General features: G+C 42.8%; 1 protein-coding gene across 11 annotated transcripts; it reads right to left on the bottom strand.

Annotated features, from left to right (window-relative positions):
* Positions 1 to 7,547: 7,547 nt before the first annotated feature.
* ZBTB18 (zinc finger and BTB domain containing 18) lies at positions 7,548 to 15,272 on the bottom strand. Of its 11 annotated transcripts, XM_039883244.1 has the most exons (5): positions 14,883 to 14,918; positions 14,208 to 14,297; positions 13,394 to 13,512; positions 12,468 to 12,551; positions 7,548 to 10,169 (listed from the first exon to the last, which is right to left on the bottom strand). In XM_039883244.1, exons 3-5 carry the CDS (start codon positions 13,452 to 13,454, stop codon positions 8,587 to 8,589), a joined length of 1,728 nt encoding a protein of 575 aa, XP_039739178.1. In that variant the 5' UTR covers positions 13,455 to 13,512; positions 14,208 to 14,297; positions 14,883 to 14,918; the 3' UTR covers positions 7,548 to 8,586. The 11 variants fall into 11 exon arrangements, with proteins under 11 accessions (XP_039739178.1, XP_039739169.1, XP_039739172.1 ...); XM_039883235.1 differs by lacking the exon at positions 13,394 to 13,512 and having other exon boundaries at positions 14,006 to 14,297; positions 14,883 to 14,940; XM_039883238.1 differs by lacking the exon at positions 13,394 to 13,512 and having other exon boundaries at positions 14,883 to 14,923.
* Positions 15,273 to 17,066: the final 1,794 nt, after the last annotated feature.

Genomic DNA, 17,066 nt, shown 5'->3' with positions numbered 1-17,066 from the left:
CATATTGAAAAAAAAATTCACATTGGAAGGAAGGCTTTAAGATAAGAAGAAACTTTATCTTGATGTAAAAAATTATTATTATTATTATTATTACTATTATTATAGTGATGGCATCTCAAATGCACATAGTCCCTTTTCATCTCTTGCGTATCTGCTTTCACATTATTCTGAGGAAGGAGGCTAGCTGGGGCTGGGGGCGGATTACTATTCTGGTCTTGCAAACAGAGAAGTGAAGGTATCGGGGTGGGGGGCCTCCCCTGATCATCAGTAGACCTCCAACTTTCTCTCGAGTCTCCTTTCCATCAGATGCTGCTGAGAGAAGGTGAGAAACAGTCCAAGAAACCAACCAAGGCCGTTTTTCAGAGTAAGTGGGAAAATATTCGATTCTCCCATTTCAGCAGCAAACAAGTTTCGAGGTTCCTGTCTGGCTGCCACCCTCTGTCGGGCACCCATGTTTCTCCTCTCCCTCTTGCACGTCCAGCAACAGCTCTGTCAGCCCTGTAGCTACTAGCCTGTAAGTAGCAGTGCCTCGCTGTGGTTGAAGAAATAACATGTTTTGGAAACCCAAGCAACCCTTTCCTGGCTGGGAGCGGAGAGGGAGAGCGAGCAGAATCCTGCGGGGGCTCCAGCTCTCAGGGAGCTCGTAGAGAGGCCGGCACCTGGCCCCCTCTGACACCGGCAGCAGCGAGTGTTCTGCTGTAATCTTTTTTTATTTATAGTTGATAGCATCCAAGTCAGGAAAACAAATAGTATAAAAACCACGTTGGGTTCAATTTGCAAATATGTAGTAGACAATGATAAGTGCAATGATGGTAAATATACGTTTACTTAAGGCAGATTTTCTCACTTAGGCATAATCAGAATGTTGATTTCAGATTCAGATCTGATCAAGGATGTGCCCGGAGCCAGGAATTCAACCTTTATGTGCCCCTAAAGAGAGGAAGATCCCACGTCTGAAATGATAGCTAGCCAGCGATTTGGGGAATGAACGAAATGTTTGCAAAGTCCTTCCACCGCCTTCTCTTCCCCACACCTGCTCCCGCACCTTCAGAATGAACGGACTGGAGGTCCCTTTGCCCCTTCCAGCTCTCGTTTTTGTGATTCTAGATTAGTCTCTGTGGACGAACAAGCGATACAGCAATCTACAAGGAGAGAATATCAGACACACAATACAAGTCTTCGTGTAACGGGGAATAATTGGGTCATTAGATTGTTATCAAATTCTGGCCACTAGATTTTTGCAATTCGAAGAACAAAATTAACTCATTATTTCAAGAGCCACCAGTCTAGAATGCAAATTTAAAAAATTTAGGATACAGATGTAAGCTTGGAATTGTTTTTGTTTATAATGCTTTAAAGTTATGTTATTTTAGGAGAGAGAAAAAATTATATATATTATTAAATAAGAATAATAATATGAGGATTGATTGTCTCATTCTTCAAGGGTGTTATTTGGCTGACTTTTAAACAGAAACACTTCAATCATTTAAAATCCTTCCATGCTGGTCAAACCTACAAACCGCCTGTATTTTGACTGAAGTATTATTTTTACTGCAAGATAAGCACCTTTACAGAACAAGTTGAATAACCGATGACAAGCCCTTCCTGCCTCCCTCATTTGCACATAGTGATTCTAGTACTGCTCTGAGGCATCCCTCAAGAAAAATAACATATAAATAGAATGTGAGAAATCACCACATTTTCTAGACTTCACACTTAGTATGAAAAACAAAATTTCATTGTGCCCCGACACATCGTCTAATTTTTTTTTTTTTCTCTTAACCTAAGAATTTTATCCGGAACTATATCGTTGATTATAATGAACCCCCAGAAATACCTCAGTTCCTTCGTCCAGACTCCCTCACGGCATGGAAGTGGCGTGCTGGTTGCAGACTGCTGAACTGGGCCAATCTCAAATGTAGTTTTCATTTCAAATTTGTTTCAATTTTTTCAAAATGGTAGAAATTCACACACAAAAACAATTTGGTTGGGAAACACGGTTGTATAACTGCGTCGAAATTACTCGATGCATAGAACGTGCTCTCCTATATATAATTAATAAAAGGACGTAGAGAAAAACAGGGCGGACCATCAGGTATGAATTTTAGTTCGAGTCTTAACAAAAATAAGAACCTAAAGGAATCTTCCAACTGCCAGCCTTCAGTTTCTTTCCGTTTATTCAGTTGCAAAATCTTGGGGCTTTTGAAGAAAATTTTTACATTGAGGGCTTGCTTTGAATATAAACCTGTACCGTTTTTTGGTCCCTCCTGTCACATCCTTAAGAGACTCTCTTTCTCGAAGGCAGTTATAGAAATAACTTTATAAATTAAAATATAAATTTTTGGAATATGGTTCTATGCTATAATTTCTTCTATTCGATGAGAATTTTAAGTGATACAGAGAAACAGTTATAAATTACAAGAAATAGGGGTTTGGTTTTTTTACGCTAAATTCAAATAGATGGCACTAAGTTCTATGGCTATGGCTCACAAGCAATAAAGGCTTTTCTTAAATGTTTTCATTATCTATTATTGTACATTGTGCTTTTCTAAAGATTGTCCAAATAGACATCCTTAGGAAGCATTGTTGTCTGCCTAGTAAACATGCAATGGGCATTTTAATATTACCAAACAGCTCATTTATATGATAGAACTCCAAAGAAATGATCCACCAAAAAGGTATATGTATATTTTTAGTCTGCTTAAAAACAAATTTAAGAGAGTCATATGAAAAGCTGAAATGCTCTTTGATCAAAGATCATTTCAGAGCATCAGACATACAAAAATATGAGAGTCTTTAATAATTCTCTCAAAAATGAAGGACACACTGCGTTAAGTATGACTTTTAACGGCGTGAATATGTCCTTATTTATAGTTTTAAGTAATATATATATTTTAAGTCATACACGGTTAGGATACATTCCGTTAAGCTGTGTCACATATCAAAAGTTAGCTGTGATTTGGCATAGCACAGATAAATGAGGTTGTGCTATTCTTTCAAGTTCAGTGTCATTATATATGCATTATGTATCAAAACACCAGATTTAATCGATCCTGTAACTGTTTGCCAATATTCACATACATTTTTCCATGTATCACTTCATATTAACTGCAAATACACCTTCCACAGATTTGAATATTTAGGCCAACATGACTTTTTAAAAAAATTCCTATAAAGTCATCTTAAGCATGTATATTGACATTTAATAAAAACAATTTAATTTAATGATTAACCACAGAGAGTATAACAAATTGTAAATAAGTCGTTTCCCTGAATGGACTCTCTATGGGTGTCACACGGCCTCTCAAAGCCACTCTTAATATCCTCACTGAAACTGTTACTGACTAATGTGCTACATTTTAAAGCCAAATTGGGTTTTCATTCTTCTCCTGCCAAACTAACTAGAGAGAATGCCTCCTATAGCAAAATGCAAGCTCGACTGTAAACCCATCCCTAAAGAAGGTTGGGAAAGGAGGAGAAGTGCCTGAAAATTCAAGGAAAAATTTAGTTTTGAAAGAATTGTTTTGTAAACTACCCTTCAGCCCAAGGAAAAGTACCATGCTTACATAAACCCCAGGGGCTGTGATTGACAGTTTATTAGTCAATGTTAGAATTAAATCAGGGAAATTAACTGGATAAATCATCCTTCTCAGAAAAGTCTGATTTCTTTCAAACGCTTGAATATTTTTGGAAAAATCTTCGAACCTGAATTATCTGGATAATTAATTCAACAATTACGTGTATAAGCAGATACTTATAAGGTATTCGGGCTTAAAAGAAAAACTTTTCAATCTACTGTTTCATTTCTATGACCTCACCCTTTCCTGTTATAAAGTTTTAAATTTAAAGAGTTCGGCTTCTTTAACAAGAAATTACAAAAATTAATTAGTAAAGATTTTTAGGGGGTCAGTTTGCAAAAATACAAAAGTTAATTTTTAAAATGTCTCTGAAATTGAATTAATATTTCTCAAAACCTCCACTGACATCAATAAGATCTGACTACTTTAGCTATCCTTTTATGATATTAAGAAAACTTAAGGACGAGTGGGGAGGATTGGAAAAATAAACTGTTTCTTTTTATGTAACTAAATTGTCTTGAAGTCAAGGGATAAGTGGTTCTACATTTTGGACCACAGGATAGCATTCTGTAGGCAAAAAGTAGAAAAATTTTAACATAAGGGACAGAATCTTATCGGTGTAATAAACTTGGACTATAGCCAGAATGAAATGCCTAAGAGGTATTTGCTTTTACAAAATAAATCTAATGCTTTCTTTTTTAAAATGGCAGCATTTTAATGGCAAATGACTTCAGTGAAAAGGATTGAGCTCTTGTGTTCTGGATTTCAAAATTCACACTCGATTCACTGTACCTTATCAGCTAATTTCAAACATCGCAACAATCACAACAAAAATTTAGATCAGTATCTACAAATTAAATCTAAAATTAATTCTGAGTTTCCTAACCAGAGGTATGTATGTAAGTTTCCCTCATTATATTAGAAATCAAAGACTGTCTTAAGCTCTATAGAAATAAAAGGTAGTCATACGATACAGGAAATGTTGAGCTCTTAAGACTTTATCGGATTCGATGGGAGTTTGAAAGTCTAATTTTTACATTATTTTGATTCTATTGCTAAACCTTGGGAGAATCAAGATTTTGTAAGTCGTGTTACTTCTTGGGTAAAAAACAACTATTTTCTTTGATGATATCTCAAAAGATTTACTTAGAAAATGAATATTTCAGCCATTTTAATATGTGATATTACATAATTTTAATACTGTCCAACTCTTTCTAATCTTCCGATAACCCGTTTGTAGATAATCATGAGTCTACTTGATTTACCTATTAATCTGATGGCATAATTAACTAGAAAGGAAATCCAAAATCTAGCACACAATACCAGCTAGGCCCACAGTGATCTAGGGCCTAATCAATTATCGAGAAGAAACAGATGTTCTCCAAAGTGAATGAAACCACATACTTAACATATGCTTATATCTCAGCCAGATGTCAAAGGTGGGGTCAATTTGGTTTCCAACTTGATTACACAACAAATTACTTTCTTTTAAAAATGTAGCAAATACACAACTGATTCCTTCGCTTATCAAATGTGATTTGTGTCATCAATAGTCTGTTCTAGTTTTGCAAGGAACTTTTTATTCCAAATTACATGTCAAAACATTGTTTTTATAAGTATATCCAGTTACGTTTCAGATAATGCTCATTTTAAATTAGAAGCTAGTAAGTGGAACTAAATTATAACTCTCAACATCTTCAGAAAGCTTTCAAATAACTGTGACTAGTTGCTACAGGAACTGAAAACAAAACCCCTCCCCCCCTTTTATATGCTTGTCACTGCTCAGAAAATTATTTCGTGGAGCTCAAGGGTACCTTCCTCTTTTATGTGAAACAATGTTTGGTTGGTTATAAAACCAAGTGTGAGTTGCCTGTAATAGAAATCCTGTCTCAACAACAAAAAGGGAAATGTAGAATTCAAAATCGTAAGTTATGGATTGTGCTTTATTAATCTTTTTTGCATTCCCATCCAAAACCATCGGGGAGCTTACAAATGGTACCCTTTCAAGCTCTGGACTTCATTTCCTTTTTTCTATAGAAGAATATTAACTTTACCATAGGCCATTTACTATAAATGTATTTAATTTAATTTCGACGGTAGTAATATAAACCTGTATCTTTAAGGCTGGAAGTTATGGGCGATTACGGATTCCAGGATTTGCAAACTCTCAGGTCTGTGCCGACCCTGGTCACCGTGTGTGACAATTCCTCCACGGTACCGTCAGCACCTGTGTGTTCTGCCAACTCCGTAGGTGATGTTTCTCACCCTAACAAGCCCAACGAGACAATCACGAAGTTGGGTCGATCACAGAAATTAGGAAATGGAGTTCTTCTAACAGTTGCAGTACTGAAGTTACAACTTGACAATTAAAACCTGGGAACTTTATGAGTTTGCCCAGCAACAAAAAGGATGCATGTAACTAATCTTGAACAATCAAATGCCTGCTAATTCAATTGCCTAGAATTCCAGTCATTAGCCAAGCAGGCTTCCAAATTCAGACATCCGGTCTCCCTCAATTTTCCACTTCAACCAGAACACAGAAGAGGAGATCTGACCAATCAACTTAGGATAAAATTACCCATGAAAATGACTTCTGGTGTATGGATTAGTAGCCGTGCAGCATACTTTGAAAAACCTAGGCTGCCACTTAAAAGTTTCATGGATTCACAAACTTCTAGAGAATTACCTTAACATTCCAGATTTAGGTTATAGAAAATGGGTGTCGCTTTTAAAATGTGCATTTAGTATCTTCTTAAATGACTAAAAGCAAAAATGTTTGCGCATTTCCGTGTGAGTGATTTAAGGCATTCTAATAATTTCGTTAAGTTCTGAACAGAAATGACATTAAAAATAAAGATGCTATGGATGACACACACTTAGGATCTATGAAGTACACAATCACAATTAAAACAACGCACAAGAAATTCTGAGTTCATATAATTTATTGCAGTTAGCACACAGTTTAAAAATTCACCAACACACCAATAGTACAAAACTAAACAGCATTATAAGTTATTCCCCCCTCAGGAAAATAAAACATACTATGATTGTCAAAGCTAGATGTCAGTCTAAGTTTCAGAACAAAGGAAGAATGTGAAACTAATAAAAGGAAAAAGCAATCACTCACAATGACCACAAAAAGAAAATCCAAAGAAAGTCCGTTTTCTCACAGACATTGATTGTCTTCTCTAAATTAATAAAAATTATTTTAACATAAACTGTATTTAAAAAAACTAGAAACTCTTCAAGTAACTAAAGATAATGCTCCAAGGCCATTTTCACAGCTTTTTTTTTGTTTGTTTGTTTGCTTTAAATGCCATTACAGCCAAATTAACACACATTTGACCAAATATTTCCAAACCAGTCCAGCAACACACAATGGAGTTTTCCATTCAGTATCTTAAGCACAAAAATAGGCTATGTTTACAGTAGTTAAGGCGATCAAATTTTAAACAAAAGCAATTTAAAAAAAAAAAAAAAGGGAAAAACAGCAAACGTTTTCCATGCTACTCCCATAGACCTTATTTGTAAGTGCAAGACAGGAAAACAAACACTGTGCAAAATGCTCTTGCCCTGTGTGCTGGTCATTAAACCGCACACCGGGCTGCAGCCTCTGCTGCCGCGATCCACATAGTCTACTGACCCCCTTCCCCATGTCAATCAAGGCAGTCCAGTCCTTTCAGCCTGGGGCTTTTTCAGTCCATAGAATCTTTTCATGAGTTTGGGAGGGTGAAGAAGGAAAAGGGGAGCAAAAAAAAAAAAGAGAGAGAGAGAGAGAAAATGACCTATTGTCAATTTGTGCAGTAGTTATTCTAAAAATGCTCAACTGGGTAAATGTGTACACCTAAACTTTGAGCTGGCATGGGTTTTGTGCAATTAGAAGTTGGTTATAAATGCACACTGCACATGCAAATCTTTAAGCCGTTTGTAAACATTTATAGTTTCCTTGTTATGTAGCGAAGTTATCAATTTGCAGCTTAAGTTTTTATTCAGCTTAACAGTTTCAACTTAAAGACAGTGGGAAAGTCAATTTAAATTATATAAAATAAAAATAAAACAGTGCATTTATGTTCTTCATAACACCAGTTATTTTCCAAATGGTGCTATTTTTCTAAGGAAATTAAATAATTTTAAACTCACTCGTTAAAGTTATACAATGCAAACAAAGACAAAAATATATTGAAACTCATGCATTTCTGTAGCGTTAATATTTACTTTTCAAGACTCAACTAAGAGCATCAACACAACCTGTCAAGTTCTTTGACACCCCCCCCAGCCCATGTAATCAATTACAGTATACAATAACAGTAATTCACATTTTTCAACACACAGTTCAACACTGCTGAAGCTGCAATATCCTTTTCATCCCAAGCAAACCTTCACAAAGACAGCGTCCCAGGGATGCCAGTGTACTTGCAGAATTTCTCTCATTGGGAACTGTCAGCAAACCAGAAGTTGCCACAGAAAGTTTTAAGTCAACTGCTTGTTTAAAAATAGATAATCCAGCATTTCAGAAATTTTCCATTTGGGTCTAAAAGCATTCAGGTTTCCAACAGCCAGAAAAGATTCATGCAATTTGAGACATGTAAAGAGGCTAATAAAACTGGAGGGAACTTCTACTTTTTTTTTTTAAAAAAAAAAAAAAAAAAAAAAAAAAAAAAGGGGGAAAAAGAGAGAGCTCGAAAAGACAATGCAGTGTTGACAAAATTAAGCCCTACGAAAGCATTCTGCGATAGGACGATTTGTTTCAAAGGTTCTTATTGGCTTCCTTCCCCTACCCCCTCGAAAGAAAAACCCCTCTCTATTCTCCGACTTGCTCTAAAGTTTCTTGTATCAGAATGCTAAATTAGTGAGATTCTCATGCTATTCTAAAGTGCAAAAACAAGTTAATATCCCAACTTTTTAGTTCCAGGAAACAAGGCTGCTTTTAGACCGTACCACAACTATATAGAGATCTATTTATATATATGTATATATATATATATATTATTTATATATATATATAAAATTATTTCCAAAGTTCTTGCGAGCTATCTTCTAAGGTCCAGTCTCTGACAGCGGGCAAGCTCAGTGCTTCGCTTTTGACAGACAAGGAGTTCACCAACTCACAGTGGAACTTGCGGATGTGTCTGTACAGGTCCCCCGACTGCGTGAACCTGCGCTCGCACCACTTGCACGCGTGCGGCTTCTCGCGGGTGTGCACCACGGCGTGGCGGCTCAGGTTGTGCGAGTACTGGAAGCTCTTGCCGCACTGGGTGCAGGTGTAGGGCTTCTCGCCCGAGTGAGTCCTCTCATGGCGCTTGAGCGTGTACATGCAGGAGAAAGTCTTGCCGCACAGCGAGCAGGTGGGCACGTTGACGTCGGCGGCCGGCTTGCTGCGGATGCCGTCCTGCTCGCGGAAGTGCGTGCTCAGGTGGATCTGCAGGATGTGCGGGCTGGGGAAGACCTTGTTGCACAGGGGGCACATGAAGATCTGGCCGGCCGGGCTCAGGATGTTGGAGACGTAGGGCAGCAGGCTGCTCTCCATGCCCCCCTCCACCTGGACCCGCTCGTTCTCGGCGGTCAGCATCTCGTCGTCGCTGGCTTTGTCCTCCCGCTCCAGCTCCCTCAAGACCGAGTCCTCCCTCAGCGGAGCCAGATGGGCCGGCTCATACTGTACCCTGTTATTAGTGCTCACACTTTCTTTCACAGTGCTATGTTCCATGTCATAGTCATTAGTGCCAACATCACTCTCATCACAGGAAGCCTCTTTCTCCACCTTCACCTGCACCAGGTTGCTTCTCAGCACGTCCTGTGAAGAGAAATAAGAGCTGTTCAGATTTTCAACTCCTGAAAGGCTGGACTTGACAGACAGGTCCAGCACACAGTCAACATCTGCTGAATCCCTCACGGAGGTGACAGACCTCTGGGACAAAGACTCTGTTGAGCTGCAGGGGCTGGCTACTGTTTTTCCAGCTGCTGTGGCGTGTGGCTCTGCCTCGCCGCCCGCCTGGGGGATGCCTGCTGAGTCTGAGGGCAATCGCATCCACATGTTCCCAGGCTCGGCCGCCAAGTCCCTTTTGCTGGGCAGGATGTTCAATTTCTCATCTTCTCCTTCATCTTCATCACTGGGCAGATCGCCGGCCATGTGGCTGCTGCCATCGGAGAGACTCTCGACTTTGTCCGAACAACTTGAAGCATCTTCCTCCTTTTTGGTGCTGTCTGCCTCCGTGGTGGCTTTCTCTTTCAGCTTCTTTTTGCAGACTTTGACGATGTCATACATGTGGAGATAACTGGCAGCTGCTAGCACGTCTTCAATGGGCAAGTCTTTGAACTGGAGTTTCCCTTCATACATGAATTCAAGCAGGAGAGCGAAAGCTGGGGCTGTAACAATGTCGCTGTTCAGATGAACAATGTCTCTTTTGTCCAGCTGGTCCTTGTAAAAGAGGTGGAAGTACATGCTGCACGAAGCCAGTACAGCTCGGTGCGCTCGGAACTGGGCATCTCCCACCAGGACAGTGCAGTCACAAAGAAAACCCTGATGCCTCTGCTCGCTCAGACACTGCAGCAAATGTCTACTATGGTCTGGAAACTCCATACTGTCTTCATAACCTGGGAAAAGAGAGATTTCTCATGAGAGCCCCGCCAGGAACAACTTCACAACTTTTCAACGCCAGTCCCCATAGAAAAAATAATAATTCAGCTTGGCTGCCGAGGTACATGTCCCTGAATTTTAATCAGGCGTGAGACCCACGGACTACCAAATCACATGCACAAACCTAAATGCGGGAGGAAAAATGCACGCTTTCCAAACGGTCTCTGACGCCTCCCCACCTTCCTCGAACTTTTAGTCAAGTTTTAGAAGCCTTGATTTCAAGACAGTCTCTTACCAAGAATTCAGATCTCTTTCAGAAGAAATCTAATTAACTCTACTCATCAAATTATGTCCTACAAAACAGCTTTAATTTCAAAGGGAACAACTCATATAATGAACAAAGGAAAGTCCCAAACACATTCTGGAAGATTCAGAAAGCTTGTTCGACCACCCTTTTTATTACTTTTGATACTTGACTGCACTTAGAAAGCACAATTTAAACACACACTTCAGCTGCATCAAAAAAAAAAAAACCATAATGAAATTGCATAATTAGTCCAGAAATTAGCAAACAACTTAGTTTTAAAGTCAGAGTGTTACAACAACAAAAGCCTTGTGTATAAAAACAGATGTTAATGCCTTAAGATTTGCAGGTATAGCACACATGTACGAGATCAGAAGGAACTACACCAACAGATGGAACAGATCATCTTCACTACGAACAAATCCAAATTTTTTTTTAATGAATTGAGAAAAAATGATTCTATTTCTTTGTAAAATCTGTACATCTAGAATATCAGGAGCCAGAAGGGCTTTATTTAACTCTGAAAATGCTCAACTTTGATCCTCTGCAAGGAAGATGAATTCCTTATTAAAATTAATTCAAACTTTTAGATAAAGGCAGAGTACATTCAAATGAAACTCAAAGCTTTACAAGTTCAATGTAAAAAAAAAAAAAAAAAAAGCCTTGCTAGAAAAGAGAAACTATTTTTTTTTCCTGACTCTGCCTTACCTCTGTCAACAGAAAATACTTTGTTTCAACATAACTTGATATATTTTGCTTTCCCACTAGCTTCTATTCTTTCAGATATGCATTGTCCTGATTTTCTGGAGGGAGAGCGGAGAGAAGCTGTACAATGGGTCAAAATTCAACTCCTTAAAAATAAAGAAAACCCAACTTCCCCTTTCCTGTGACCAGAGGCAAGGTTCTACACCATCCATCTCAGAAAGTCCATTTTGCGAATGGAGCCATATTAATTTAATATTTAGAAATTCCTTCCCTGTTTCTTCTCCGCTTTGCCCAAGGTGGACTAAAACTTTCACCCTCACCCCAAACGCATTCTGCGAGATGCCACTGCTAGAATAAACCAAGATTCACAATACAATCCCTCTAAGTGCCCCACAGCTAACATCAATCCTAATCCTTGAGAGGGCTAAAAATAAAGATTGGAGGGCAGCTCACAAGGTAGCTGTGATCAAATTAGGAGGCTGAGAGGACAGGGAGGGACGAAGAAGGAAGCTTATAAACATCTGATCCAGCTGACTGTGGCCATATGGCAGCTGCTGCCCAGATAAAGAGATTAAGAATAGAGGAGTGCGATTACAGCTGTCTGGCCAATTCAGGCAGCTCGAATCTACAAGTTCTAAATTAGTCGCTAACACAAAAACTCCTGCAAATAATTATTGTTATGCTGAAATAAAAGATCTCTTAAATAGATATTTGAAAGAGAAATGAGGAAACCAGTCAAACTATTCTCCTGAGGACAAAAGTTTTCTTTTTCCCCCTTCTAAAAAACCTTCGGTTTCAAAAGCACATACAGCTGTATGTTTCAGTAGTGCTGCTGAATGTTTTGAAGAATAAAGTTTCACAGTGGAATTAATTACACAACAATCTAGCTTCTCAACTAGAATAATCTTCTCATATAAGTTTAAATGCTGGATTCCAGAGTTTACTATTTCTCCCCCCCCGACCCCGACCCCCAAAGCAAAAGGAATCCAAGCAGCAGTGAAAAACAACAGAAAGCATTTTAATCCGAAGTGATCTCTCGAAAAGCAGAATTTCAAAGCTTTCTTTAACATTTCAAAACTTGAAATATTTCTGTGTATTAAAGTTATGTATTTGCTCAAGCAAAAGGGATAAAAAAAATTAAAACTAGACAAGCCCAAGACTTTCAACTCCAATCAGATGTTCATTTAATACTCAATTTCATAAGTTATTCCTAAACTAGGTTAGAAAAGTAATATGATTTTTTTTTATTAAATAAACAAAACACCCAAACACAAATATGCTCCATCTAATGTCTCGCTACGCCTACCTTTAGGACACATAAACCTGATTAAGTCCTTTCCTCTGAGTCTTGCTGGCTCCAGGTCTGTTACATCGGTGGAAAAAAAGCAGACTAAGAGAGACAGATGCAAAGTGGAGATGATGTTAGAGAGGAACGAGATACCTTCTCCACCACAGATCCGCACACACTAACTCCCTGTCTGTGTGTTAGAATAAAAGGCTGAGGGATGGCAGGCTGTCAGCTGCTCTGACATCATGTTCAGATGGAAATGCTACCTCCAGCTGTGCTCCTTTTAATGCCATATGCTACTCCTCTACACTCCTGCCACCAGCTTTTTCTTAGGAGAACTTTTCTCTTCTGTTAGTATAAACAAAATACTTCAAAATCTCCCTTTTTTCCCAAACTTTCTAACAGAAGAAATTGAAAAACTCAGCATATGGAGTTCTACTGTATTTATGGAATAGCAACACTTCTGTCTTAAGTTGGTGGACTGGCTTCCATACTGACAGCACACTCAAGCCACGGTGCTGTTCAGGAAATCCAGACTCACTTTTATTCAACTCCAACGTTTGGTTTCAAAGGCAGTTTAGGGATATTTTTAAACCAACCCATTTGACATCTCCAGTCCCATTTCAACATTATTACGGCACTTCCATTTTTTTTTTCTCCCCCCGCTGAGATAATGGTACACATGTCTTAGGATGTTGGACGACTATTCAGAACTATTCAGCCTGGTTCACATTATTTCACTCTTACTTAACTACTTATCTACAACTACCTTCTCAGGAAAATTTCTCACACTGCCAGTTAATGCAAATTTCAATTCTCAGTATCAACAAACTGAAAGTGCACTTTCTGAAATCCTGGAAAGTACTTCGGTTCAACAAGACAAATTAGTAAAGCCATACAACCTGCTACAGCCACTTACCTAAAACGAATGCCCACCTGCGGACCTGATCCGACTTTCGGCTCAGAAAAAGCAGAACTTCGCCTTCCCCTTGATCTGTGTCCCATAACAATCTTTATTTGGGGGGCGGGGGTCACTCTGGAATGTGCACGATCACAACCAAACCTTTCAGGGAGAAAGGGGGGTGCCGGGTCTAGTAAGTCTGGGAACTTTTTGGCTAGACTTTGTGGGTCTTTTCTAATGGCTGATGAAATCGGAACCTAATCGGGGCTAGGCTGACCGGTGCCCTGCAAGGTGCAGCGACATCTGTGAATGTCAAATACATCTCCACAGACTCCTGGGAGGGTGAGGAGGAGAAAAGGAACTGGGCCTCAGGCCCAAGTGTCGCAGCCCGGGTGATAACCATTCCGTTCTCGTTAGAAAACCATGGCAAAGAGTTAAAGAGTAACAAAAACCTACGTCTCTGTCCTGTCCTTCTCGCTTTCCCAAAGTCACAAACCGAACTTTCTCTAACTTCGCGATGAATGACATAATTACGAATGCCTATTTCAGGAAGCAGTCTTCGGAGATAAATTCCTTCTCCGCCGGCCACACAACCTATTCTCTCCAAACGCCCAAGCCCCATTCCAACATATCAGACATTAATCACCCCATTTACCCAGTGGGGTGGGGGGTGAGTGACAGTTTAATGAGTCCCAAGCACCGCAATGGGCCAGCGGCTCCCACTCCACAAATCAAGCCCTTCACGTCCTGCTACCGCGGGTCCAGAGAGGTTGGTGAGGTCGGGTTTTGTTTTTCAAAGAGGTGGGGGCAGGAGGGGCACCGTGGGGAGGAGAGAAGAAATGCAAATCTTTCCGTACTTGGCTGTGCATAAAACACTCGGGGAAAGAGGAAGGGTAAACCACAGGGAAGGAGGTGGAGGGCGTAGAGCCGGTGCGGCAGGAAAACACCTTAAACAACAGACGAGAAAACAGAGCCGGGTCATGGCAACAACAAAAGAAAAGTCGTAAGAAGCCGCCGGGGGAGGCGGGGGGCTGCGACCGCTTCCCCACCGCCCCGCGCGCGAGCCCCCGGGGCCTCCCCGCCGCCCCTCCCCCGGGCGCCACTGCAGCTGCACCGGTCCCCGGAGCCGCGGCCGTCCCGGGCGCCACTGCAGCTGCGGCGGCTCCCAAGCCCCCTCCCCCAGCCCGCCGCCCTCCGCACCCGGGAGGCGCCGCCGCAGCTGCACCGGCCGGGAGTCCGCCCCGCGCCGCAGCTGCACCGGCCGGGGGGGCGCGGCGCTGAGCCGGCCAGCCCGCACCGCGCCCGACCCCGCAGCTGCAGCGGCCCCGTCCGCGCGCCCCGGCCTCCCGCAGCTGCGCCGCCCCCCGCCGCCCCGACCGCACAAACTAACTCCACTCGCGGGGGCGCCCCCGGCCCGCCCCCTCCCGCACTGCCCCGCCGGCCGCGGGCGCACCGCTGGCGCCCCCGCCCGCCAGGGGCCGAGGCGCGGAGGGGGCGCCGGGTCAGAGGCCGGGGGCCGCGCCGGGACTCACACGGAGCGGCCCGAAGTCACCGCGTCCCCGCCGCCGCCGCCGCGTCCTCCGCCTCCCGGCCGCCGCCGCCGCCGCCGGACTTGGTGGGCTTCCTCCTCCTCGGGCCCCCCTCCCGCCCGGCCCCCCCGCCCCCCAACCCCGGCTCCGTCGCCCGCTCCCCCTGCCCCCTCCCTCCCTCCCACCCACCCCGCTGGCAGCCGGAGGAGCGCGGCGGAGCAGGGCCCCACTCTCAACGGCTCCCATGGCAGCAGCCTAGCGGCCGCGCCTGCCAGACACAGCGAGGGAGCGAGCGAGGGAGCGAGCGAGGAGCCGCCGGGCAGGGGGGGAGGGGCGAGGGGAAGGGGCGAGGCGGGGAGGGCGGGAGGACGCACCACGCACGCACGCGGCGGCGCCGGCCAGATGTTTCCCCCCTCGGCCCGCCCCTTTCCTCCCCCTGCCTCCCTCCCTCCCGGCGTTGGGCTCCTGCGATTGACCGAAAGCGCCTGGACCGGCGCTCCCCGCCCGCCCCCAGGCCGCAGTCTCCTCCAATAGAAAGGTGACTTTTCAGGAGGGCGGGGCAGTGGCGGGCCATCGTCGGACTGACAAGAGGTCCCAACCAATGGGAGAGGCCAGCCGGAGCTGCCGCTCGCGCGTGCCAATCGCAAACAGAAACTGTTGGAGTGGGCGTGGCCCGGGCGGGCGGGGGCCGGTAGCGAAGCGGCGCGGGGCGGAGTCCTCGGGCGCAGCGGCGGTGGCGGCAGCGGCGCCCCTCTGGGTGACTTGGCCGTGAGAAAGTGAAAGGAGCCCGCAGGCGGCGGCGACAGCTGCGCTGGGAGGGGCCTGTTTCCAGGCTGGGAGGCCTCGCGCGCTCTCAGGGTGCGGAGCAAGCTTTTCGATGTGTGCCGTGATAGACATAAATGTACTTTGAAATATACTTAGTGAGGCTTGGCCGCTTTAAGTTACGCAGGTATTCTCGGGAGGCAGGGCTCTCGGGGACACAGATGACTCGAGTCCGGCATTAGGTGGCTCCCTCGACTCCCGCTGCTGCGGGTGACGACGCCCAGGTCTTCGCCTGCGCGAGCGCGGGGGAGTGGACTCAGGAACGTTCTTGCCTCGTCCTGCGGTGTCCCGTTTCCAGGTGCACATCGGGGCGCTGCGGACGCGACGGGCTCAGTGAGGCACAGTTTCTGGGCGTCATTCTCACGTCGTCTTGTTACAGGCAGAGCAGAGCGTCTGCATTTCTCTCAGAACCCTCTTGTCGCATATGAACTTGCACTGTTAAAAGTAAAGACATTACCAACTGACCACATTTCAGGGAGTTACAGTAAAATTGATACTTGTAGAAGCCCTAGCCTGATTCCTTAATTGCTACGTATCAAGCCACAACTTCAAACTACCGAGGGAAGATGTGAGACTGCTGTATTGCTTTTCCTACCTTCAAATAAACTTTGATTTCTGTCCTTTGCAATTAAATTGTGTTGATTATGGCCACAAAGAAATGTAGAAACTTAAACCCTCAATAAATTAGAAATATTGCTAAGGAGGCAAGAATTGCAAGTAAAAAGTTGAATAACAAATGAAAAAAATGCTTCAAGAATATAAAAAAACTGCAGCGTGGTGAAGTCAGTACTCTAGTAATTGTGTTTATTCTTTGCTAACTGAACCAGGATTGGCAAGCCCGTTGCTAACCAACTTGCCAGGAGACCTTTCAACTGGGCAAAATGTGCTTTCACTTTGTTCCAGGTTAAATGGGTAAACTAAGTTGAAAGTTTTGTGTGGGCAAATCAGAATTACTAATAAAATAAAAACAGCAGCACACAGAATTGTGGAACTGAAATACTATTGGAATATCCTTTGAGAAATAGTAGTAATGTGTTCTCCCCTCTCCTCAACCTTTTCATCTGCCCTTATGATCCATCTCTGAGGTCAAGGCCATCCATATAATAATCTAGGGTTTTTTATTCCATGAAATATGTTGTTTTAGGTGCTTTTGGTGAATTCTAGATCTTTTAGTCTGTTGGTAGGAGGCCCAATTTCAGTCTGACCTGTTTCAAGTTAGGGAAATTTATAAATGTTTTTGTTGGATGAAATATAGTATAAAAAATGTGAAAAGGAATACGTGCTTTTACTAATAAGCTCATGAAAAAAAGGAGGAAAAATATTTGCATTCTTAAAGCTGTTTCACATCTAAAACTTTAAGTAACA

Source organism: Pteropus medius, unplaced genomic scaffold, assembly GCF_902729225.1.
Source record: "Pteropus medius unplaced genomic scaffold, Ma_sr-lr_union100, whole genome shotgun sequence".
Classification (NCBI taxonomy): Eukaryota; Metazoa; Chordata; class Mammalia; order Chiroptera; family Pteropodidae; genus Pteropus; species Pteropus medius.
This window is presented reverse-complemented; position numbering and strand designations above follow the sequence as displayed.